The sequence below is a fragment of the Vulpes vulpes genome, chromosome 12 (assembly GCF_048418805.1).
Source record: "Vulpes vulpes isolate BD-2025 chromosome 12, VulVul3, whole genome shotgun sequence".
In the NCBI taxonomy this organism is placed as follows: Eukaryota; Metazoa; Chordata; class Mammalia; order Carnivora; family Canidae; genus Vulpes; species Vulpes vulpes.
Window position 1 is genome coordinate 20,314,734 of NC_132791.1, and position 26,229 is coordinate 20,340,962.

General features: G+C 37.0%; 1 protein-coding gene and 1 pseudogene across 1 annotated transcript in view; both read right to left on the reverse strand.

Annotated features, from left to right (window-relative positions):
• Positions 1-3,693: 3,693 nt before the first annotated feature.
• Positions 3,694-26,229, reverse strand: part of DCAF10 (DDB1 and CUL4 associated factor 10) — a 42,977-nt gene continuing 20,441 nt past the window's right edge. Inside the window, exons 3-7 of the mRNA XM_026013142.2 lie at positions 25,476-25,673; positions 15,866-16,068; positions 13,419-13,532; positions 10,435-10,580; positions 3,694-9,257 (exon numbers count right to left, since the gene is read on the reverse strand). Of these exons, the coding sequence (XP_025868927.1) occupies positions 8,889-9,257; positions 10,435-10,580; positions 13,419-13,532; positions 15,866-16,068; positions 25,476-25,673 (1,030 nt within the window). The 3' untranslated portion in view covers positions 3,694-8,888. The remainder of the gene's footprint in view (positions 9,258-10,434; positions 10,581-13,418; positions 13,533-15,865; positions 16,069-25,475; positions 25,674-26,229) is intronic.
• Positions 21,746-24,564, reverse strand: LOC112930755 (ATP synthase subunit ATP5MJ, mitochondrial pseudogene; annotated as a pseudogene).

Genomic DNA, 26,229 nt, shown 5'->3' on the forward strand with positions numbered 1-26,229 from the left:
ACATTTTCATAATAAAATGCTGAGAGAAATCATTAGGGAGTTTATCATGGTATCTGCTGTCTGCACTGTATTGATTCTTTAGTTTAATTCTTTCAGTGTGTGTATTCCTCTTAAACTTCCATGAAGTGCCCGGATGCCACAGCCATCCTTGCTAGGCGGGAACACCAGCCTGCGGCCCTCCCACCCATCAGAAAGTATGGCCTCCACCTCCTCCACCGCCCCAGACTGACAGGGCATATCCACTTGCTGCTTCCTAAGATTGCCCAGTGGCAAGGGGTCCACTTGCCCCTTGAAAGGAGGGGGGGGGTGGGGATGGATTGTGATTTTCCTGCCAGTACACTGCAACTTTTGGTAAATGTCAGGAAATCCTTCTTTTAGTTACATATGGTCATCAAGTGCTGGCACGTCTGTACACACACATAAAAGACTAGGTCATAACTGCCTAAAGAACATAGAGTGTTTTCAGAACAGATCCAATAGATACTTTGTTTATTTAACTTTTAAGAAGTAATCCTTTCACAATGAAATTTGGATCCTTCATTTTACCCAAAAAGTAATCTTTTATAATAGTTAAGGGTTTCTGCGAATCAATGTCAATGCAGCAGTCCCGCCTACCCATAATTTAAATGGTTTTGGGTGGAGAGCACTATGTCCCCAGGAAAGGTTTAAAAAAATGTTCTGAGTGTGTGTCCTGGTTAAGGTTTCAGGTGTTCCTTTTCTGGATTTATTGTTTGCAAGAGTTGGAGCTATGTACGGCTCACACCAGCCTGTTCGTGTGGCAGCGCTCCTCTTTTTGAGCTAGAAGATAAGCCACACAGCACCAGGTCCGTCCCTGAGAAGGTAAGATGGTCTTATTTAACCTACTGCCCACTGACTTACATGTGCTAAATCGGGGCAGCCTCAGCTCTCAGTGATGGGAGTGCCACCCTGACCAGGGCTACGGAGAATGGCAGACTGATGGGACGAACTGTTGTCCACCTGTAGTAACCTCCAAAGTTAAGATGTTCTCTTAAAAAAGTGTCACTAAACTGGCTTCCTCCATCTACAGAGAGATCCCTGGGATATGTCATCCATGAAAAATTAAATTCTAACTGCATTTTTTTTTTTTTTTTTTGGTAAAGCCAGAGTATGTGTGCACGTGTGCATGGTTGGGGGGAGGGGGAGAGAGAGAGTCCCAAGCACGCTCCACAGTGCATCCCTGAGTAACCTGGAACCAAGAGGCAGCCACTCAGCTGAGCCCCCGGGCGCCCCCTGGCTGCAGTTCTCTATGTCCATAGGTCTCAAATTGTGTCCAGATGTACAGCATCAACTGGGAACTGGTTAGAAGTGCAAAATGAGGGCTCCCACCCCAGACCTCTGAAATCAGAAACTCTGGGTGTAGAACCAGCAATCTGTGTTTGAACAGGCCTTCCAGGTGATTCCAGAGCATTATGGAGTTAGGAGACCATTTTTCATGTCTTCTGCCACAAGGGAGGTAGGGCCTGGAGGAAAACTCAGTGGACGTGAATTTGTGTTTTATTTTTTAAGTAAGCTCTGTGTCCAACATGAGGCTTGAACTCACGATCTGGAAATTGAGAGTCACATGCTGTATCAACTGAGCCAGACAGGTACCCCAAATTTGTTTTTAATCACTAAATTTGTGGTAGGTAGTTTTGTTATTACATCAGTAATAGGAAACTAAATCATTAATCCATTGGCATTAAAGCACGCCAAATAATTGTTTCCTTAAAAAAAACTTTTTAAATACCCTAAAACATCTGTCAGAGGAATAAAAAATCGTGGTAATTAGTGCTATGGGTTTTTAGCTAAATCAGTTCATCTAAATTTCACAAAATAACCTGAATACAACGGTGTTCACTGTTTTCTCTTCAGTGACTTACTTTAAAAAATGAGTGTCCCAAATGTGATTGTCATTTTCCTAGTGAATTAAAATAGTGTGGTAAAATGAACATCACACTGTTAACTATAAGATAATGTCATTTAAGGGACGACATACATATACACTGAAAAGTAGCATGTTCTAAGGGCACCTATATGAAAACAAATCACTGTGTATAGCTTTACAAAAATTTATCCACTCTGCTTATTGATGCGAATATAATTTTCACTGAATAAAGAACTAATTTATAAAACTCTACAAAACATGATTCATGTTGAATAAACGTGTAACTATCCAAAACGTTGGTGAGCAGATGTGAATGAATCAGATCTTAGTAAATGTGTTTTCAGTGTAAAATGCCAATTCTGTGTCTTAGAATGGTGGCCTTCACAAAGTGGAGTTGCCAGTGGAAGCATCCTGATCCTAGAAGCATCAGGTGTTCCTGCAGGAGGTAATGTAGAACTTTGATTCTTAAAAATGCTGTCCTTTTAAATTTTCCTTTTTTCTCCTTATGTTTTATAGTTTACATAATAGACCACTACAGTATTATATATAACAATCAAAATTTGGAGTGTATGTTCTTCGTTTTTTTTTTGGATGGGGGTTATAGGATTGAAAAAGTTTAGACTACCTCTACAAGAGTCCCCAAGCCACTGCCCGTGTCACAGCATTATGCTTAATTCTGATCTGAAAATAAACACCTAAGCAATTTAATTTTAGTATATGTGCTGAAGCGAGCATAACACCTAAGCAATTTAAGTAAAAATTTGAAAGTACTGCTAAATGCAAGCTTCCTATCAACCTTTCAAATAGGTTAACCACACAAAAAGTGTGTCAAATGTTTTAAAGTAGCATTTATTTTTTAGAAGCACCTCGAGGTAGACTTCCACCAAAACACTCAGTGCATATATTAAAGTTTTACTGAAACCTTCAAATTGCCTGTAGGTATGTATGTACGTAGATAAAATCACTTACAACTCCACATTCATCATGAATTCAAGACCATTCAATTGAAGCAGTAAAAGCCAAATACAGATTTAGAAAGCTTTCCTAATTCTGAAATGAAGATATGTGAAAAAGTTTGTGGGAGGGAAAGAGTTTTGATTTTAGGTTTTAGAAGTTTTTTTACTAAGTCACTTTATGGCTAGTTTTCAATGAATGTGAATATCTTTACTGGACAGTAGATATTTACTGTTCCCACCATGTCAACATGGTAATATTGAAGCAGGACCAGCTATGTAATTTGGAAGCCCAAAGCAAAAGAAATATGGGCCCCTTGTTCAAAAAATTAAGAATTTTACAATGGCTTCAGCAGAACCTTACACCAAATGTGGGGATTTTCTCACTGCAGGGCCTTATATGACTGCACTGGCCACACACTCATGAAGGCAACGCTACAACCCTAGTTACCTTTGTCCTTGAGTCCATAGTACTGGACAAGCCATATAGTAGGGATTCAGATGTTGCTTTCTTTCTTTTTTTTTTAAGATTTTATTTATTCATGAGAGACAGAGAGAGAGAGAGGCAGAGACAGGCAGAGGGAGAAGCAGGCTCCTCACAGGGAGCCCGACGTGGGACTCGATCCCGCGTCTCCAGGATCATGCCCTGGACTGAAGCCGTTGCTAAACCGCTAAGCCACCCGGGCTGCCCTCAGATGTTTCTTGAATGAAAAATGGAGTTTTTCAGTTTTCCAAAGCAATGAGAAATAGTTTTTCTGATCTATGACCAGAAAAAAATCTTACTATATGATTTCTCTATTTGCACATCACATTCTGGTCTCATGGAAATTCAAGGCCACGTATGTCTAAAGTTCATTTGATTCATACAACAAATAATTTATTGAACAATTACTCTGTCAGATTCTGGACTGGGCACTGGGGATAGCAGAAAAGTGAGAGTTCCTGCCCGCAAGGAGCTTACAGTCTAGCATAAGAACTTAACAATACCTCAGAGCCAAGTGAGAAGACTTTCCAGTATCTAGGATATTATCCAGAACATTCTCAACTTTCCTAAAAATATGAGTCTAAAATTTACCAGAAAGCACATTTTAGAAATGGAAGATGCAGTGAAATTTAAAAGAAAATCCAATTTCCAAACTTTAATGTAGACACCATGAAACTGAAATAAGAAACTTAGGAAAGCTGAAGATTCTATTTTAAATACTATAAACAAGATTTAAATTTTAAAATGATTTTATTGTCTCTGGGTGACATTTTCATTTATAGTGACATTCATATACACATACATACACGAGGTGTGCATATGTGAGATGTGTTCCTTGGAGCTTTTGATAAAACCTATATTTCTATTCATTTACAACTAAAGCAGCAGCATACAGGTTAATTTGAGACTTTCCTTTTGATAATTTCTATTGTCATTTGAATGGGAGAAATTCTGAGGAATCTTTAGGGTATAAATTTTGGTACAAACTAAAACTCTTTGTAACAATGTGTGATAATTTAAACATGTATTTTAATGGCTATTGACCAAGTTTAATGGCATCAAAAATACTCAAGTCTATCTGGATTTAATTTTCATTGTTCCCCCTTCCCTCCACTGATTCTCCTTATTTTTTTTAAAGCATGAACGATCCATGTGCAGATACAGAGCCTTTGTTGTTACTTGGCTATACTTTGGTGCGTTGCTGTTTATTCCTTAATGTAGCAGCATCCTTAGTCTGTAGTATTTTACTTGGTGGCAACTGAAAAAATCACTAGCCTAGGCCTTACCTGGGTACTTCTATTATCCAGAAGGTTATTGTGAACCGGTCAGAAAGCTGGTGAGCAACCAAAAGAGCGGTCTCAAAGACTGTATATGGGGCTCGAGTAGCTCTTTAGACACCGAGCAGGCTTGGTTATTGCTTGTCCCAGCTTGTAACAGATGAACACAGCACATATGACAAAGAGCCTGTTAGAGGCAGGCAGGTGGACACTGTGGTAGGAGACAGAACAAACTACCTAGCAGATAGAAAAATTTTTAAATAAAAAATTCCCAAATCCCAGCAACCTGAGGCAAATGATCATATAGACCTCAGGGCTGGGGGAATTATTTTACAATAATTGATATTAACTTATGTTTGTTATATAGCCCTTTACATTTTATGAAGTATTTTACATACATCAGAGCTCATTGGGTATTTGTAATAACACATGAATATAACTTTTACTTTTCATCATGAAAAAGTGAATTATACCGAGCATGCTGTTTAAGAAGGCAGGGAGGTATACTAACATATCTGAAACACTTGCATCAAAAATAGATTACAAGTTTTAAATTTTGGCACTTAAGAGATATGTATTAGTTATCTAAAAATTCATATATATGCTTTCTTTCATGACCAACATAGGGTATTACTGCATGAGTTTTCATAGCTCTTCGTGGCCACTGGTCATTAAATGGGGATGATTGTCATCAGTGTTATCAGACTAGTTTTCCTGCTAAACACAAGCTTTAACAGATACTTATGGATGCCAGTACCATATATTGACTTATATGGGAAACATTAGGCTTCTAAAAGATTCTCAGAGTGGTTTTCCTATATTGCACTTTCTGGAAAACAAAACTTTAACCATGATATGCGACTGTGGTTCTAGAAAGGAGAGGGGAAGCTTATCCTTGCTTGTTTTCCTAAAATTTTTGGTTTAGCCTCATCTTAGATATAATGAGGAGAAATAACAAAATATACATGTTCTCTGGGCTTCTGAGAAAAAAAGGATCACATACATTTTCAAAAGATAGAGGTCTTGTCTGCTTTAGCCACTTCATTTTCACAATTAAAGATAAGGAACTACTAAATATATTTTATGTTCCTAAACTTAACATAGCATTTCTTTAGAAAGTTTTTTCAAGATTCTTTTTAAGTACAACCTACCCCTCAAGGTGAGGCATGAACTCATGACCCCAAGATCAAGAGTTGTATCCTCTATGACTGAGCCAGCCAGGCACCCCTGTAGAAAGCTTTTTCAAACAAGTATAATTTATACTACATTTACCAACAATTATACCACATTATCATTTATAATACGTTCACCAATTATCATGAATAAAAATGATTAACAAAATTTATAATAAACAGATTAGATTTTATGCTGTTAAGTGAAATGAGACCTTGAAATTGAGATGCTGTTTCCTTCAAGAGTCTAGCATTCTTGATGCCCTGTAATTCCTGGATTAATATCCCCCTCATGAATTTTTCGATCAGGACTGTACCTCAAAGAGGACAAAATTGGTTTTGTTGAGTTTGCTGGCTTATTTTTAATTCTCATCTGTTTGGCTCTATTTTTATACAAGACTATTTATCCCACATTTTTCTTTATTTTATAGCTACTTATCCTGCTTGAAGTCTTTCAGTTAGGAATGGACAGTCTGTGTGCCCTGTGGTTTATGGTGCTCATTTTCATGGACATTTTCAGTCTTCTAATCGGTTCCTTTGGATGGTGTGGAAGGTAAGCCAGCACATGCCAGCTTCCCATCCTTTATAAACAAAAGGGCAAAGTGGTTGAGTTCTAAGCACAGGCTTTAGACTAAAATAGCTGGGTTTGAATCCATGTTGCCCTCTTCCAGTGCCAGCTCTGAGACTTTCAGCAAATCACTTAACCTTTTGCATCCTCCATTTCCTCCAAAGTTGGTGCTCATATCACCTACCTTGCAAGGTATTTTGAGTGAAGGTTAGCAATCAAGTGTGTAGATTATTTGACACCATAGAAACTCTATAATGGTCGAAGAATCATGGACTGAAATTCAGAGTTGGGCGACATGTGGACATGCAACTCTCCAAAAGGGATGCGATATGTGGAACTTTTTTTTACCAATATAATTATTGTACTTAGTAGCTTATTTTTAATGTTAACATTGGGTGTGTTTGCCTCCAAAACATTACTTTCCTTAAATATGTGGGGTTTTTTGAAGTTTATGGCAAACTTGTGTTTTCATTATACTTTGTGGTGATTTTCTTAATGGCTAAAAAAATTCGAATTTTTTAACAACCTTGGTAAAATGACCTAATTTTTAAAATTTGTCCTAGCGCCAAGGATTGTTCCAAGCAAGACATAGCCTCTGCACATGTGTGTGAATGAATGGCTGTCTGGTAGGGTCTACAACAAAATGTCATTTTTATTCATGTGTTTGGGTTGCTTAGCCCACTTTAAAGAAATGCTTCAATATTTCTATAAGATTTAAGATTCTTTTCTTAGGGCTGGAATTCTCAGCATCTACTCCCATGCCTTTTTCAATCTATTAGCCAGTTTAAGGATAGTCTCAATAATATAACTTAAAAACAAGATAAAGTGTTCATAATTCTTTGTTTTAACAGCCAGCATAATACAGTAGAAATTGCCCTGAGCAAGGAATTAGGAGATAAGTTCTGGCTCTGCCACTAATTTTGTAAGATAACTTTAGGCAAGTCACTTAACTTTTCTCATTCATCAAATAATGAGATTGATTACATTTTCTACCTCTAAAGTGGATTTCATTTACTACTTTTTTAAATAATCAAAATGCCTTCTGGGAGTTAAGCACCTGATAGGTACAGAAGTACTTACTGATGTTTAAGGTAGTGTTTTTTGAACTCTGATCCAGGGACCACCTGAATAAAGATTACTTGAGGTTCCCATTAAAAATACAGATCCTGTCCTCTCCCTGGCTGAATCAGAACCTCCTAAGGTGAGAGCCAGGTTTCTGTGTTTTTCACAAGTTTCTCAATGATTGTAATGCACCCTCATGTTTGAGAACCACTGGCCTAAGTGAACATGATCTGAGAGGGAAAGAGCTAGCTTGCGGCTTAAAATTACTCCAGCCTCTGGTGGATCCCTCCTAAATATAATACCATTCCAAGTGGAGACTAGAAGAAAGCTGCTTGCTTCAACAGAGCAGTCAGCCCTGTGATTGACCCTTGCTTCATGTTTTTTACTTGCTGTGTTCCATAACAAAATACAACAGGTCTTCACGTCAGCTCTTTGTCTTGACAACCAAGTGGCTGACTACTGTAGTTAGGTCACGGCTTGAAGAGGGCTGCAGTTCTCCCCTCTCAAATGCTAAGGGGGTTGAGCCTGTGCCACCTGGCTCAAGGAGTAAAGATGAGGAAAACACAACCTCTTTACTCTCACTGCCCTCTCCACTCTAGTATCATAACATGTGACCCTGTGTGAGTCAAACAGTTTGGCAGAGAAAACAAACTCTAAGCCACATTATTCTTATCACTCTGTGACCAGACAGTACACTAACTTAATGACTTCTCTTCTATATAAGAGAAATGACCAAAGCCCATTCCTTCTCCTCTTTTCCTTTCTAAATGCTGTTAAAGGGAACAAAATACCACATAAGGACACATGCTAGAGATTTTTAAATTCATACAAGTAAATTACAAAGAGAGGCGGTAGTTTTTCTAGAGTTTTACAACAGAATTCCCCTCACGGTGAAAAAAAAAATATGTATAATTTTAACAGGAAACTTAGAAGACTTTTTTGTTGTAAGATCATCTAACAGTTATGAGAATAATGCCATTATCTGTGCTCATTATAGAGAAACATAACAGCAACTTTAAAAGGCCAAGTATGCTGATAAGTGAAGATGAAATTTCTTTTTCAATGACCAGTATGCTGACATCAAACTTCCGGGTTTTATTCAATACTAGTGTCATGGGTTTCTCCTAACCCAGCCACAACTCCTGCCAGATGTTCACAAAATTCACACCGAAATCAAAAAACAAGATATAAAGAAACTTGACAAGAGCTACCATGCAAAATAACCAGAAGAACCGAAGTTCAGGTGGCACAGATGAGCAGGAGCAGAGGAATGCGGCAAAAGCTGCTGCTGCGTAGAGTCTAACTTGGTGAGGCCCCTACGATGCCGGACGGCCAAGTCCTCAGGTCACAGGTGTGTTCGTGGACCCATAAGAACTGGGATCTTGACCCAAACTTTTAAGATCTTCTAAAAAGAAAATACTTCACCTAAATTGAAGTAATTTATAAGTCAAACACCAGAAAAGTTCCTTATTTGATGTAAGTTGTGCCTAAAACTTTGGCTGATACAAAGAAACCCGTCCACTAAGGCACCCTGAGGCAATCTGACAATGTGTTGGAGAGAATTTTGTTGTCAGTACCACATCATTGTGAGAGTACAGAGAACGGATCACCCGCAGGGGACTGGCTTCTTTGGGCAAACAGTCTATTAGTTCACTGCACTGTTTGTCAAATCCCAACAAGCGAATCCCGTAGCCATGTGGGGAAGAGATCATTCGCCCATCAGGGCTGAAGCAAAGTTCTTTGATATAACCCCTGCCTACATTGGCTTCTTCAATGTAATGAGTTAATCGTAGAGAACAACGAGGTGAGACAGGTCGCACGGGAGCTCCTTCTTGGAATTCATAGACACAAGTCCACTAAGGGGAGAGAAGAGAGACAAACCAAAGTTAAAGAGCCCCAGGTAATGCTAGATACTTCTTTTTGTAAAAAGCTCAACAGACTGCCAAAGCCACAGAATTGTTGCAAGAAATCAAACGACTACCGCTGCCCTTCTCCCAACTACTAAGATGTGCAGTCCCCAAACCTTCTTATCTTCAAAAAAGCCAAGGTTATTCTGTGTACTATGATGTGTTCAAGCCTTTTATTCCCTCAGGCTGCTGTGACTTCTATGGTAATAATTCCCTTTTGTGAAAGTAACAGCCTTGATATTTACAAAATTCTAGAGTTCAGACATCTAAGCCTTAAAATATCTCTCTTCCTACATATTTCAAAGGCTCTTCTCTCTTTTCAGTTGTGACTTCTAGAGCTAGTGAGATCCTCCTGCTTTCCAGAGTGACAAGATTCATGAGGTCATATAAGGCCCTTTTCCCTAGTCATCAGTTTAGCCTTTTTCCAGTTTCCCCCTGGTTTTATTTATTTATTTTAAAGATTTTATATTTATTTATTGAGAAAGAGAGCATGAACAGTGGGGAGAGGGAAAGGGAGAAGCCGGCTCCCCATTGAGCAGGGAGCCCGATGCCAGGCTTGATCTCAGAACACGGAGATCCTGACCTGAGCTGAAGGCAGATGCTTAACCATCTGAGCCACCTGGGAGCCCCTTCCCTGGATTGATTGATTGATAAAGATTTTATTTATTCATGAGAGACACAGAGAGGGAGAGAGGCAGAGGGAGAAGCAGGCTCCATACAGGGAGCCCAACGTGGGGCTCAATCCTGGGTCTCCAGGATCATGCCCTGGGCTGAAGGTGGCACTAAACCACTGAGCCACCCGGGCTGCCCCCTTCCCCAGATTTTAAAAAGAGCAAATTCCAGTACTCAATTGGCTTAGCAAAACCTTACATTTAGCCAGTTTGGCTAAAGCATCTCCATCTAAAGTTTATTATATAACAGGTGTGTGGTGAGATGAAGGAGGCAAGAATTAAGAAGCTGGGCACAATCTGAGCTGATAATGGTTTAAAGTATTTCCCAGTGTGCCACACTGTAGAGGAGGCTGCAAAGGAAGGAGAGGTTCAAGGGATAAAGATTCGATGAGCATATACAGCAATGGCTATTTTTTAAATTAACTGCTTTAAAGGTGGAGTGCTGCTACTCCTACCTCCTGATCATCAGTGTTGCTTGAGCACCGAAGCAGAGTGGCCCAGCCTTTTGGGTGCAGCTGTAAGGACGTGATGCAGTTTCCACGGTCTCTCTCACCAGGAACCTCAGGGGTTAAGACTTCAAGACTGTTTCGTGGTGATACTCCTGATAAGAAAATTAGGATATGAGATTTGTATTATCAAAGGCAGCTCATCAAAGCTTTCATTTCTGACAGCCACACTGCCCCCAGCCTTCATTCCACTGTCAGCCTCTTGTTCTACCACATGTAAAAAAACAAAAAACAAAAAACTATGGGGGTGCTTGGGTGGTCGTTGGGGGTGGGGGTATGGGGAAAGGTTATGACTAGGACTAAAGAATCCAAGTTCTTGCAGCGAGAATCCCAGTAACCTAAGACTAAGGCATTAAAGTGGACTAGGGATCTTTTTGATTAAGATTTACAACTCAGAAAACTTTTAAGAAAGTTATGTGACATGAAAGGAATGTAGAAAAGTAAAAGGTAATTCTCATCTCAGAGGACCTATATTCTCTAGAGAAGGAAATATGTGGAAGCCATGCAGACTGCCTTAATATAAATAAAAGGCTATCAGGCAGCCTGGGTGGCTCAGCGGTTTAGCGCCACCTTCAGCTCAGGAAGTGATCCTGGAGACCCGGGATCGAGTCCCATGTCCCATGTCGGGCTCCCTGCATGGAGCCTGCTTATCCCTCTGCCTGTGTCTCTGCCTCTGTGTCTCTGCCTCTCTTTCCCTCTCTCTCTCTCTGTGTCTCATGAACAAATAAAATCTTATAAAAAAAAAAATAAAAGGATATCATGTGTGCAAGGAGCAGGACTTATGGCCCCCAAGGGCAGTATTATAAATAACCAAACGGATCTATGATTTTGGAGGCAAAGGAGAATATTTCACATACGAGTATATCAAAACAAAGGAGACATTACCATTCATACATATGACTGGTACTCTGTTAGGGCTCATCATGTCCTTCTTCCTAGCCCCCCATGATAGTGACTGCTACAGCAAGCCGTTACTACTGGGAGTTACATCCTATCCCTCAGGTATGCGGAGAACCACTTTCACAGACATTATAAAGAAGCAGTTTAGAAATTTAGTATCAAGAGAAATATTTCAACACTTCTCTACCTGTGGAAGGAAATGCTGTGAAGATTAAGCTCCTTCTGTCAGACCTTTGTGAACTGTTTCTCAAATAGATGTTATCTTTTAAAGTTTCCCTTTAGATTACTATAGCATTGATGGAAATCTGTGAAGCTCTAAATTACATTGTTATAACCAAACTATATCTAAATAATGATTTCACATGTGACTGAACTTTAATAACAATTTTAGAGAAAAACAAACAGCTATTTCCAGAATTAATTCTGAAACTTGAACAGAAGCAGAAAAGAAACCCATTAAGTAAGTAGTGGTTTTTGAGCTGTGCTCCTTGAAAGTTCCTTTAGTGCTGGCAAAAGGAGGGAACCACATGGGGATGGGCTAGGAAAGACTGGTCGAGGAATGCTTTAATTTCACTTGAATCAGTTTTTGTACTTTGTGCTATAATATAATCCACAGCAGATTTCATGTCAAAAATGGAGTTCTAGGGGCACCTGGCTGGCTGGCTCAGTTGGTAGAGCATCTGACTCTTGATCTCAAGCTCTGGAGTTCAAGCCCCACTTTAGGTGTAGAGATCACTTAAAGTTCTAATCCTAAATGAGCTTGAGAGCCTCAGCTCTTTTCAATACTGTATCTGTCAAACTATGGTGCTGACACCCTGAAGACCCAAGATTGCCAACATTCAGAACAACTTTATGTATGAGCCCCACTTTCTTCTCCATACTCTGCCTAGGCTCTCCATACATCATTTCTTCTCCCATTCCCAACTCTATATCATGAAACTGCTGTGTAGTTTGATTTTGGGGTTTACCACTGCAACAAGCAGTCAACTACTTTTTTTTTTTTCTCATGTATGGTTTAGTTCAATAAAGATTTTTCTCAAAGATTATTAAGAGCCTTGGCTTGTTTTCTGTAGCCAAAGTAGAAAAACAGAATCTATAAAAGAAGTTTATGCTACAAATCAAAGGAAAAATGTTACATATCTGGGCATAAATCTCTAAATTTATCAGGAGGAATTTTTAACCTTACATGTCATAGTCTTGAACATCCAGAGGAAAGTAGATAGGTTGTAGGTTTAGGAAGGGCTCTCAAACCATTCATCAAGTATGCAATTATCAAACACTTACCAGGTGAGGACACCCAGGAAAAACACAATTAGAAGTCTAATGGATAGTCCCTCCCCTAAAGATCTAGGTAGGAGCCATGTGCATCTCCAAAAGGTGACCCAAAATTAAAAAAAAAAAAAAAAAAAAAAACCACATCTGGCCATCAGTCCACAAAGGGGAGGACAAACTAAAAATGCTTAGATGTGAAACTGGTATGGATTTGCATACGTAGAAAGCATTTCATTTAGGGAGTGGAAAGAATAAGCTAAACAGCTAGTTCTGCCAGAGTGGTGGGGAAAAATGGGCAAAAGCAAAATAGGGCCAGGTTATAGTCTACTTTATCCCACAACCCCTCCAAGGCTGTCAGGTGTTGCTCAGATAAAGAAACGGCAGAGCAAAAAGCTACTGGGCTGGAACCAGGTGACTTTCACAAGTACCTAACAAACTCATCACGTATACAACACCATCACATGCATATCTTATTTAATTTCCTTAATCTTGATTGGGATCTACATGTCCTAACTACTTTTTCTCCGATCTAGACCAAACTAAGTTCAATAAATAAAACCAAAGCTCAAATTCCAACAAAGATTTAAGCCCAAGATATTCAACCCTAGAGACTCTGGTTATCTTCTGAAAATGAATGACTGAGGAGCAAAGAATAACCTCTTCTTTATTGGCTTTTATTTGTATGGATTAAAACTAAACCAGAGAAAGCTCTTTGGTAGACCCTGTTGTTGCAAGATTATAAAATCCCACTTTTAACCTACCTTCTCTTTGTGTGGCTCGTGACATGTGTTTCTCAGAAGATGAATTAGAATCACTATGATGACAAGGTGAACCAGAAACTCGAGGACCAGATGAACTTGATGAAGTGGTCAGATCTTGAAAATACAAAAAAATTCTGACAAACTCAGCAAAACTCTAGTAGTGTCTCTTAACTTTTTAATCTAGTTGAAGCATATTGTTAAGATCCATCTGAAACAAGGCAAGTACATGGCCCCTTAAAGCTTCCTTATAGGATGCCTGGGTGGTTCAGTGGTTGAACATCTGCCTTTGGCCCAGGGCGTGATCCTGGAATCCAGGATCCAGTCCCACAACCCAGCTCCCCCTACATGGAGCTTGCTTCTCTCTCTGCCTATGTCTCTGCCTCTCTCTCTCTCCCCATGTCTCTCCTGAATAAATAAATTTAATCTTAAAAAAAAAAAAAAAAAAAGCTTGCTGATAACTAAGACCAAGGTAAGCAGGGCAGCTCTTTGAAGTGTTCTATCTAAGGCCTGGGCCCTTTCTAAAATCTCTTCTCCCAATGACTTAAGTGAAATATGACTAACTAAAACAGGAGCATCTTTGGGTTTCCCCATCACTTATGTAGTAAAATGGAACAAGAAAATTCAGTAAATATGAAAACTGAGCTTGTTGTTCATCAGCCCTTTGAATCCTAGAAGAGGGTCCAAATACCAGCTCCATTACTGAGAGCATTAAATGATCCTTCTTGAGCATGCCAAACAACTGTTATCATTCATGAAATTATGTGAACACTATCTTTGAAATGCAATACCAATTTTATACTGGTATAAAATGAGTATCATTAAAACAAAATCAGTATCAGATAGTTGGGTTTGATGTATTATTCCAAATAGCAATCTCTATTTTACCCTACTCTTCTAGTGGTCCCAAACTTTTATGAGGATGTCTTCATCTAATTCCCTTTGATTTATTATCAGAATTACCCTTAGAAGAAATGTTCTTCGTTTCTTTTTTTTTATTATTTTTTATTTATGATAGTCACACATTGAGAGAGAGAGAGAGGCGGAGACATAGGCAGAGGGAGAAGCGGCTCCATGCACCGGGAGCCCGATGTGGGATTCGATCCCGGGCCTCCAGAATCGCGCCCTGGGCCAAAGGCAGGCGCTAAACCGCTGCGCCACCCAGGGATCCCTTTTTCTTCGTTTCTGAATAAAAGAAATGCCAACCAGATCTTCTAAATCACTACTTCTTACTAAGCTAAAGTTGATTATTAATGTTGAACCTAAAAATAAATTTCTGAATGTAAAAGGATTATACTCACATATTTATGAAATCTCTTGCTTTGCAAGTAAGTTGGTAAAACTTAAATTTCTACTTTTAGCAGTGAAGTTGGGCAAATGCAGTACAATGGAGCCTGCACTTTCCCAAGAGTCTTCAGAAGTGGCCCTGCCTTATGCTTACAGGAGAGCGTCTAACCATCTGAAGCTGATTTTATTTTATTTTATTTTATTTTTTTTGAAGCTGATTTTAAATAGCAATTTATACACATTATGTATTTTGAATGCTTAAGTCTTTTTTTTTTCCCTGGGTTCTTTTTCATAAAATGCAAAATTATAAACAATAGGTATATTCCTGGAACAGCCCTCCTTTTCCCAAGGTGATGAAATATAATCTCTATTCACATAATGTAGATAAATTATAGTGCCTAAGTTTTCCTGAGCTCCAATTTCACTGAAGTTTAATGGAATCAGCAACAGGAAAAAGATTACTACCACTTTAGGGGCGCCTGGGTGGCTCCGTTGGTTAAGTGGCCAATTCTTGGTTTCAGCTGGGGTCATAATCTCAGGGTCCTGAGAGAGATCAAGCCCTGCATTGGATTCCCCACCCCAATGTCTATACCTGAGTATAGACATCTGGAAGTCTAGGATGTAATACAGACTTAAAACTCTATACTGAATATATCTTAAAAGCCATGCTAGGTGGGGTGCCTAGGTGGCTCAGTCAGTAAAACATCTGTGACTGGACCTCAGCTCAGGTCTTGATCTCAGGGCCATGAAATAAAGTAAGATAAGATAAAATAAGACAAAATAAGATAAAGTAAGATAAAAGCTCTGCGGGGTTTCAGAAGCACTTAAAGATTGATCCTACCTTGAGCCACCACTAATTTTTGAGATAGCAATGATTTAGAAATACTGATGATTTTTGGATAGCAGAAAGAACTAAAAGAAAATATTTTTATAGTTAGCAGTTTCTCCTAAATCATTGGTGATACAGAAGCACAAAATAATGCTATGTCAGAGATTCAAACAGTTCATACTTCCTTAGGAAAAAAGGTCCGACTGAGCTTTCCAAAAATATCTTCTAATTTCCTTCCCTTCTTCCTGCTGTCTTTCTCAGAATGGAAGCATATACCATCCTTTTGTGTGAGACTCTCTGGAAAACTCTGTTTAATCAAAAAAGAAAAGCTTACCTGAACTTGATGTAGTTCTTCTTGCTCTCAAAATAGGATAGCTGCCTACTTCTAAGGACTTGGTTAAGTCAAGATCATGCAAAATCAAGAGATATCCAGAGGACGTTGAGATCAACATTTTGGAACAATCTGGTGTTAATCTCATTCGCATAAGAAAACGTGTGTGAAAGAACTTCTTATGTGGACACCCATCTTCTGTACACCTACAGAAGAAATCAAAACAAAACCTAGAATTATCATAAATATACGATTTGGTGATAGTTATATTTTTGGCTTTCAAACTATAATTTGCAAAGTATGCTTAACCTTATATACATGATAATTTTTTTCCTCACCATCCTTAATTCATCTCCAACTTTGTTTTATTCTTTCTTTCTGCAATTAAATATTTTTAAGTAAGATTTCATTGAGGTAAAGTGTCACCTTATGTTCTGAAAATCTTTCTTTGATTAAAGATTTTTAGCTGAGCATGTAACTTCAGGTTAATTGTATCTTTCCAAATATTGGGGATACATATTCTATTGAACCCTGGCTATTTTTAAGTCTGCTGTTAGTACAATTGTTACTTTGGACAATTTATTATTTTTTTTCCTTTGGTTGATCTTTCTTTGGAATACTTGCAGTTTCACTCTGATATGTTTAAATTTGGATTTTTTATTTTATTGGGATTCATTTGACTTTCTAAATCTTAAGATCCAAGACCCCTGGGTGGCTCAGTGGTTGAGCATCTGCCTTCAGCTCAGGGTGTGATCCCAGGGTTGTTGATTGAGTCCCGCATTGGGCTCCCTGCATGGAGCCTGCTTCTCCCTCTGCCTATGTCTCTGCCTCTCTCTGTGTCTCTCATGAATAAATAAAATCTTTTAAAAAACTTAATATTCATATTATTCATATATTCTGGGGAAATCTCCATCATTTTTCCAATATTGTCTCTCATTTATTCTTTTGGAGCTCCAAACAGATGTTTGAAACCTTCATATTTGACTCTCCCTCTCTCATAGCTGCTATTTCATGTATTCTATCTTTTCATTTGTTACAATATAGATAATCTATTTTTTAAAGTTGTGTCTAATCTGCTACTTGACCTATCCTGGTTTTTAAAAATTATTTTTAATTACTAAAAACTATATACTTTAAAATTTTTAAATTATTTGTTGTGATAAACAGGAACACTACTGACTTTTACATTTTGATCTTCTGTCAAGCAATCTTTATGAACTCATGAATTTTGATAATTTGTCAGCAAAATTTCTATGGTTTTCTATGTAGACCATTCAGATAACTGCTCTATGGGCCAAGTCTGGACTATTCCCTGTTTCTATATAGAAAGTTAGTTGGAACACAGCATTTGTGAATTGTCTATGGCTGCTCAGAGACTATACAGCACACTAAAGTATTACACAGTTCTTTACAGAAAAATTTTCAACCTTTCATACAATCATATCATCTGTGAATGCGATTTTCTCATTTTTTCCTTTCCAATCCTTATATATTTATTTTACTGCACCAACTAGGACCCTGCCTTCTCCCACTCCAAAACAATGGTAAACAGTAGTAGTAATAGCAGCCATGTTTTCACTTCCTATTTTTATTTTTTTTTAAAATATTTATTTATTCATGAGAGACACAGAGAGAAAGAGGCAGAGACACAGGCAGAGGGAGAAGCAGGCTCCACGCAGGGAGTCTGATGGGACTTGATTCCAGGATCCAGGATCACGCCCTGGGCTGAAGGCAGACACTCAACTGCTGAGCCACCCAGGCATCCCTCCCTTCCTAATTTTATAGAGAAAACTTTTTTCATCATGGGACTTGAACTCACAACCTCAAGATCAGCCAACTGTGCCAGCCAGGCACTCCTATAGAGAAAACTTCTAAAAGTTTCACCATTTAAAAAGGTTTTAGTGTATCCTTTGATGAGTTTTCTTCTATTTTTAACAGCTTTGAGATATAATTTACATATCATAAAATTCACTTAAAGTTTACAATTAAGTGATATTTAGTAAATTTATGGAGTTGTGCAATCAACCCAACTTTATTTTTTTATTTTTAAAGATTTTATTTATTTATTCATAGAGGCACAGAGAGAGAGAGAGAGAGTCAGAGACACAGGCAGAGGGAGAAGCTGGCTCCACGCAGGGAGCCCGACGTGGGACTTGATCCCGGGTCTCCAGGATCACACCCCGGGCTGCAAGCGGTGCTAAACTGCTATGCCACCAGTCAACCCAACTTTAGAACATTTTCATCATCCTAAAAAAATGCTTCCTGCTGGGGTGCTTCGGTGACTGTCAGTTAAGTGTCTACCTTGGGCTCAGGTCATGATCTCAATGTCCTGGGCTCAAGCCCCACATCAGGCTCCCTGCTCAGTGTTTGCTTCTCCCTCTCTGCCTCCTCCCCACTGCTTGTGCAGTCTCTCAGGTAAATACAATCTTAAAAAAAAATCCTTCCTGCCCACTAGCAGTCTCTCTCTGTTCCTACTGCCAGTCGCACACAGCCACTAATCTACTTGTCTCTATAGACCTGCTTATTGTGGACATTTAATATAAATAGAATCATACAAGTGGTCTTTTGGTTTGGCTTTTTTCACTTAGTGTACTTTTTTTTAAGGTTCATCTATGTGTAGCACATATTAGTACTCTGTTCCTTTCATTACCAAATAGTATTCTATTGTATAGATACAACCACATTTTGTTTATTCATTTACCAATTGATATTTGTACTGGTTCTATTTGGGGTATATTATGAATAATAGAAGCATTATTCTGTTATAAGCATTCATGTACAAATCTTTGTGTGGTGATAGGTGTTCATTTCTCTTGGACAGATACCTAGGAGTGGAATGGCTGGTCAGATGATAGCTCTATGTTTAACTTTTTAAAAATTTTTTATGTTTAACATTTTAAGAAACTACCAAACTTTTCTAAAGTGGCAGAACCATTTTACATCCCTATAAGCAGTGTGTAAGGGTCCAGTTTCTCCACATTTTTGCCAATACTTGTTACTGTCTTTTTAAATTACAGCCATCTTAGTGGATGTGAAGTGGTTTCTCATTTTGGTTTTGACTTATATTTTCCTTATGACTAATTATGTTGAACCTTTTCACAGGCCTATTAATCATTTCTATTCTCTTCCTTGGTGGAATGTCTATGCAGATATTTTGCCCATTTTTAAATTGGGTTATTTGTGTACATATAATTATGTTTATATAAAGTGAGTTCTTTATATATTTTGGGCACAAATCCTTTATCAGATATAATTTCAAATATCCTCTCTCATTTTGTAGTTTTTCTTTTTTTCTTTGTAGTTTTTCTTTTCACTTTCTTAATGGTATCATCTGATACACAAAAGTTTTTAATTTTAATCAAGTCCATTTTATCAGTTTTTAAAAAATCACTTGTGCTTTGGTTTGCATGAAGATTTACTCCCATGTTTTCTTCTATGAATTATACATAATTTTAGCTCTTACATTCAGGTTCAAATCCATTTTGAGTTCCTTTTTTTGATATAAGGGTCTATAAATTCATCTTTTTGCCTGTGAATATCCAGTTGCTCAGGTATCATTTATCAGAAAGACTATCTTTTCCTGAAGCACTGAATTAGCTTGGCACCTTTGTTGAAAATCAACTGATCATAAATGCAAGGTTTTATTTCTTGACTCTCAAAATTCTGTTCCTTTGATTTATACGCCTATCCCATGCCAGCAAACACAGTCTTAATTACAGTGGTTTTGTAGTAAGTTCTGAAATTCAAAATGTGCGTCTTTCAACTTTTTATTCAAGATTGTTTTGGCTATTCTGGGTCATTGGTATTTCCATATAAATCTTAGAATCAGCTTGACAATTGGTCCAAAAAAGGCAGCTGGAATCTTGGTAGGGATTGCATTGAATCTATAGATTAATTTGGAGAGAACTGCCATCTTTAAAAAAGATTTAAGTGGTTTGTCCTCTGTAATCTTATTTATTTTTTAAGTAAGCTCTACACCCAATGTGAGCTTGAACTCACAACCCTGAGATCAGAGTCCTGAGTCAGCCAGGTACCCTAAGAATTACCATCTTACTGATCCCAAATCTTACAATCCATGAGGATGAAATGTCTCTCCACTCATTTACACCTTCTTACATTTATTTCAGCAATGTTTTTATAGTTTTCAAAGTACAAATCTTGTACTACTTTTGTTAAATCCATTCCTAAGTACGTTATTTCTTTAGAGTCTATTATGAATGGAATTTTCTTCATTCATTTTTAGATTGTTCATTACTTAGAAGTACAATTGATTTGTGTATATTAATCTTGTATAACTTGTTTACTAGTTCTAGTATTTATGTGGAATCCTTGAGATTTTCTCTATATAAGATCATATCTCCATATTAAGACAGTTTTACTACTTCTTTTCCAATCTGGATGCCTGTTATTTCTTTTTCTTGCCTGGATGCACTTCCAGTGCAATCGTACCTTCAATATTGAATAAAAGTGGTGGAGCAGACATCCTTGACTTGTTCCCAGTGGTAGGGGGAATGTATTCAGTCTTTCAACATTAAGATGATTTTAGCCAGGGGCGCACGCCTGAATGGCTCAGTTACACACCTCCTTTGGTTCAGGTCATGATCTCAGGGTCCTGGGATAGAGCCCCACATCATCAGGCTCTCTGTTCAGTGGGGAGTCTGCTTGTTCCTCTCCTGCTGTCCCTACTTTCAGCTTGTATGATCTCTAATAAATAAATAAAATCTTAAAAAAAATTTTAGCCACAAATTTCCTCATAGATGTCCTTTATCAGATGTCTGGGAATAAAAGTTCCCTATTATTCCCAGTTTTATTACAAATGCATGTTGGATTTTGTCAAGGGCTTTTCTGCCTTTCTTGAGATTATCCTATATATGGGTTTTGACTTTTATTAATATGCTGTTATTACAGTAATTGATTTTTGGATATTAAACCAACCCTATATTCCTGGGATAAATTCTATTATGATATAGACTTCTTTTTACATGATGCTAGGTTTGGTTTGCTAATATTTTGTTGAAGATTTTTGTATCTATTCTTCTTTTTGTTTTTGAGGAATATTAGTCTGTAGTTTTCTATTCTTATGCTTGTCTGGTTTGGTATCAGAGTAATAATACTGGACTCATAAAATGAGTTGGGAAGTGTTCTTTCCTCCTCTATTTTCTGGAAAAGTTTGTGAAAGATTAGTATTATTTTATAAATGTTTTGTAAAATTCATCAGTGAAGACTTTTGGATCTGGGCTTTTCACGGTGGAAAGATTTTTAAATTACCAGTTCAATTTTTTACTTGTTTTAGGTATGTAGGTCTATAGATTTTCTATTTGTTCTTCAATAAGTTTAAGTAATTTGTCACTTTCTAGGTATTTGTTTATCTAAGTTGTCTAAATTGTTGCTATAAAGTTGTTTCACGTATACCTTTTTTTTTTTTTTTTTAGCCCCCACCCCCCCTCACGTATACCTTTATAATCTTTCTAATCTCTATAATACTGGTAACAATGTCTCTTTTGTTTTTAATTATGATCAAATATTGAATTTTACTCCTTGATTTAAACAATCATATGGACTTGTTCATGTGATAAATTATATTAATAGAACTTTTATTGATATATCTTTTTTAAGATTTTAAATAACCTCTACACCCAACATGGGGATCGAACTCAGGACCCCAAGATCAAGATTCACATGCTTTTCCTACTGAGCTAGCCAGGGCTCCAGATATATCATTCTTTCATCCCTTGCATAAACCTAACTTGGCCATGATATTTTGATTAATATCTTACAGGATTCAGTTTCCTTTTATTTACAATATTTGTATCTATATTCATATTACAGAAAGACATTTCAATTTTTTTCTTATCTTTCTTGATTTTTTTTTCACCTCACAGTTACATTTATTCACGCCGCAGCAGACACGACACGTGTGCACGTGTACGTCGGGACTCCATGTTCCCAACTAGCAGAGCATGCAGAGATTTACAGCCAGACTGACGTTCCATCTCATGTGTTCCCCGAGCTGGTTAATGATGGCCATGAGCAGGGGCAGGACTCGAGGCTTTCAAAGCTTTACTTCTTTTATCAGCACTCCTGATTTTATAAATGATGGCACTCATCAACTCCATTCCTAACCAAATTTCCTGGTAAGCTTGGGTATAGTAGGGCTTCATGGGGACCCAAACATTTTTAACAAGGTTTTGAAGCATCTTGACGCGACACCCCTGGCTCAGGCCGCTGCGACACTACCGCTATGGACTCAGAAAAGCTTGATTTTATGTATAGGTTATACTAGCTTCATACATGAAGTAAGGAGAATTCCCCTTACTTCTGGAATCTGAACACTTAATAAAATTGAAATGTTCTGCTTCTTGTACCATCTTGTAGAAGTCACCTGTAAAACTAACAAGCCTACTGTTTTCTTAGTAAATAAATTTTAATTGATATTTTCCATTTCTTTAATGGCTATGGCAGAGGCAATATTTAGAATATTTAACCAGAAAGCAATGCATGAAAACTAGCAGGCAGAATTGATGCAATTCACAGTGTTGGAACTGGGTCCTAGAATCATTTTACTCTAAAATTTTAAAACTCCCATAAGCAAAGGGTATATCTTAGCTGTCTATAAACCAGGGTTTGACTCTTGGCTCATATTTTACTGTCTTATTGACAGTCATGTGGGCATGTTACCCAACCTCTCTGACCTTGATCTCTTTAGCTCTAAAATGGGAAAATAGTTAACTAACTCATGAGGCTGTTCTCAGAATTAAATGAGATGCTGAACCAAAAAAAAAAAAAAAGGAGGGGGAAGGTGAGGGTAGTTTAAGGGGGACTTTAGCTACTAGATCATAGGGAGATCTTGAGGGAGGTATCCATAAAAGAGGGGCCCAGGTAACCACAGGGTGCCAGGATACAACTACCTGGGGATGATTTAGGATACTGGCTATTTATCATTTAACTACAGTTACCACATTTAACATTTGTATTAACTACAAAAGTATTAGTTTAATATTTTAACCATGACTTCCGCTAAATCAGTGCATACTGGTTAATTATTAGTCCAGGTAATAGGTGTATTTCAAATTTTCTATTTCTCTCTTGATCAAGTTTTGCTAAGGTGTATTTTTTGAATAAACTATTTCACCAAAGTTTTCAAGTATACTGGCATAAAGGTGATCTTATTACTTTACTGTATATTTTTTTTGTTGTTTCCTTTTTTTGTTAAGATTATCCTTTTGTCTTATTTATCTGGATGAATCTTCCTAGATAATTGCATATTCAATTAGCTTTTTCAAAAAGCAGGCTTTTAAAAAAACTTTATTATATTTTCATTTTCAATTTCATTAACTTCTGCTTTTATGTTTATTATTCCATATCTTTCATTGGGTTTACTCTTTTTTATCTTTTTCCAGTTTTTTTTTTTTTTTTTTTAGCAAAATGCTTATTAGTTCACTAATTTTTAGCCTACTGATTTCCCTATGATTTCTTCAATCCACGAATTATTTAGGAAGTGAGTTTATAAGTCTCCAAACATGGGAATTTTCAGTTAGCTATGTTAAACTATACTGAGTTCAGGAAAAAATCATTTTTGTGATAACAAATCTTTGATATTGGTTGCAACTCACTTTGTAGTCTAATGCTATAGACTACAACTCTATATGCTCTATTTTTGTACATATTCTAAGTTAGCTTCAGAAGATGTATTTACTATTTGCTGGGAGAATTGTAAATATGCCTAATAAAAAAGTTTATTACAGTAAAATCTCCTATGGTCTTACTAATTTTTTGGTCTATTTTATCTATTGTAAATTAGAGAATGGTGTTAATATTTTCTACTAAGATGGGGAGTCTCACTATTTTCTTCTAATTCTGTCCATTTTGCTTTTTATGGTTTGAAGCTATGTTATTAAGTGCATATATGAATTCTTTTATGTTCTAGTGAAATAAACCTTTTAATATAAAATACCTTTTTATCACTAATAATGCTTTATGCCTTAAACTCTATTTTGTCTGCTATTAACATATATATAACTGTTTTTCTTTGATTTGCATTCGCCTGTTATTTTTTCTCCATCTTTTTACTTTCAGACTTTCTCATTTGCATGTTTTAGATGTGTGTTCCTTGCCAAGAACATAGTTTGGTTTTCTTTTTTAATCCAATCTAACCCTATCTATAATATGTATTTACTGCAATTATTGATATTTGGATTTTCTGCCTCCATATTTTTGTGCTTCCTGATTTATCTCTTTTTTAAAAATGATTTCCCCCCTTCTCTGCCTCTATTGGATTGATCATGTTTTACTAGTTTTTGTTGACTAATTTGGAAGTTACCATTCATATTCCTATTCAAATTTCATTTCTAAATTTAAAAAATAAACTTCTAAATTTTAACAGATATACTTGTCTTAGTCTAAAGAGATCCACATATCCTCTGTTCAAACAGTATGTATAGTTAGAAATCTTAAAGAATATCCCTTTCTTTTAATATATGACCTCTGAAAAGAGTATTTCAGAAGTAGGCCTGGTGCATTATTGTATTGTCATTTCACTATAGCTAGCAACAGGTATATTTTCAATATTTCTCAAACTTCAACTCTTTTTCTTGATTATTATTATTTTTTTTTATGTAGTCACCACACCCAGCATAGAGCCCAATGTAGGGCTTGAACTAACCACCCTGAGATCAAGACCTGAGCTGGAAAAAAAAAAGAAAAAAAAAGACCTAAGCTGAGATCAAGAGACACTTAACCAAGTGAGCCAGGTGCCCCAAACTTCAACTCTTCAAATAATCAATTTCTCTACAGGAGACATTTCATTGAAGTGTTTCACAACAGAGGCATTACTGACATTTTAGATGGGACTAGTCTACTGTACAAACTGTCCCATACAGGATGTTTACAAACTCTGATCCCTGTTGTAAAATGCTAGTAGAAATCCTTTCTTCTCCCTATGGTGTCAAAACTGCACCACACATTATTTCCAAACATTTCCCTATAGATCAGTACCATTCCACCTGAGAAACTATTATTTTAATGCATGAATAAGGGTACAAAAATTACAAAATAAATAGGTTTAGAAATGAAAGGTTGAGGAATAAAAAATATTTCAGTTCCACAGAAGAAATAAAAATATTTTCCCTTAAATTCAGGAAACTCATGTATAAACCAGTTTTCATCATTAACGATACTACTTGGTCTCTTTACCATATAATTTTCTCCAAATTTTTTAGTTTTATTATATGACTAAGTGCAAGTAATAAAAAATGGAATCATTTTTTGATTGTTTTCCTCAAAGTTAGGTTCTTTCTCCTATAGAGATATGAAAGCTAAGACAAAACACTGACTTTGTTTACCCCATCTTAAACATTTTTGGGGAGCACCTGGGTGGCTCAGTCAGTTAAATGTCCAACTCTTGATTTCAGCTCAGGTCATGATCTCTGGGGGTTATAGGACTGAGTCCCACACTGGGTTCTGTGCTCAACGGAGAATCTGCTTGAGATTCTCTCTCTCCTCTCCCTCTGCTTCACCTCTCCACATGCTCACTCACTCTCTCTGTCAAATAAATAAATCTTTAAAAAAATTTTGTTGTTGTTCACAATCCTAACATGGTCTCCTATTCACAAACCTGTTGGTGTCCCAAATAATGACATTTCCATCAAATCCTGATGTTACTAAGAGTCTTGTATTAGTATCATATTCGATGTTCTTCACCCAGCTAGTGTGACCGTGTAAAGTGCATACTTTGGTGTTGAGTTTTCTCAGATCCCATAGTGCTATTGTAGTGTCATCAGAGCAGGTAGCAAACAGCCGGTTATCAAGAAATCTACAAAGCAGAAAAGAAAAACTGGTTTATTTAATCTCTTGTTAAAGAAAACTTGAGAAACAGTCTCTATATTACCTAATCAAGAAAACAAACGAACAAAAAGCACCACAAACTATATAAACCCAGTGATATGGATATCAATAAACAGTAAGCATAATTCACATAATCACAGGGAAGGATACTATGTTTTAATGAGGACCACAATGTAATTTTATCCAACTGCTTTATATTATTGATTTTTATTTGGAACTAAAAATAGGGGTAGATGTTTGGAGAACAGTGCTAGAAAGAAAGAAGAAAAATCTATATAGGAAACACAAATGGTAAGAGAATTTAATAGGAGACAGGAGATTTTGAAGACTTGATTGTAGAGGAAGATATGTTAAGCAGAAAGGGTTCATAATTATGAGAAATATTTACTTTGCTACAAGTAATGTCTTTCTATTTAGAAGGCATTTACATATAAAATTTGCTAATAAAATGCCATATTTTTTAATCTATTAATTCAAAGGCATTCCCCCAAATAATCATACTTAGCAGTATTTTATTAAGACCA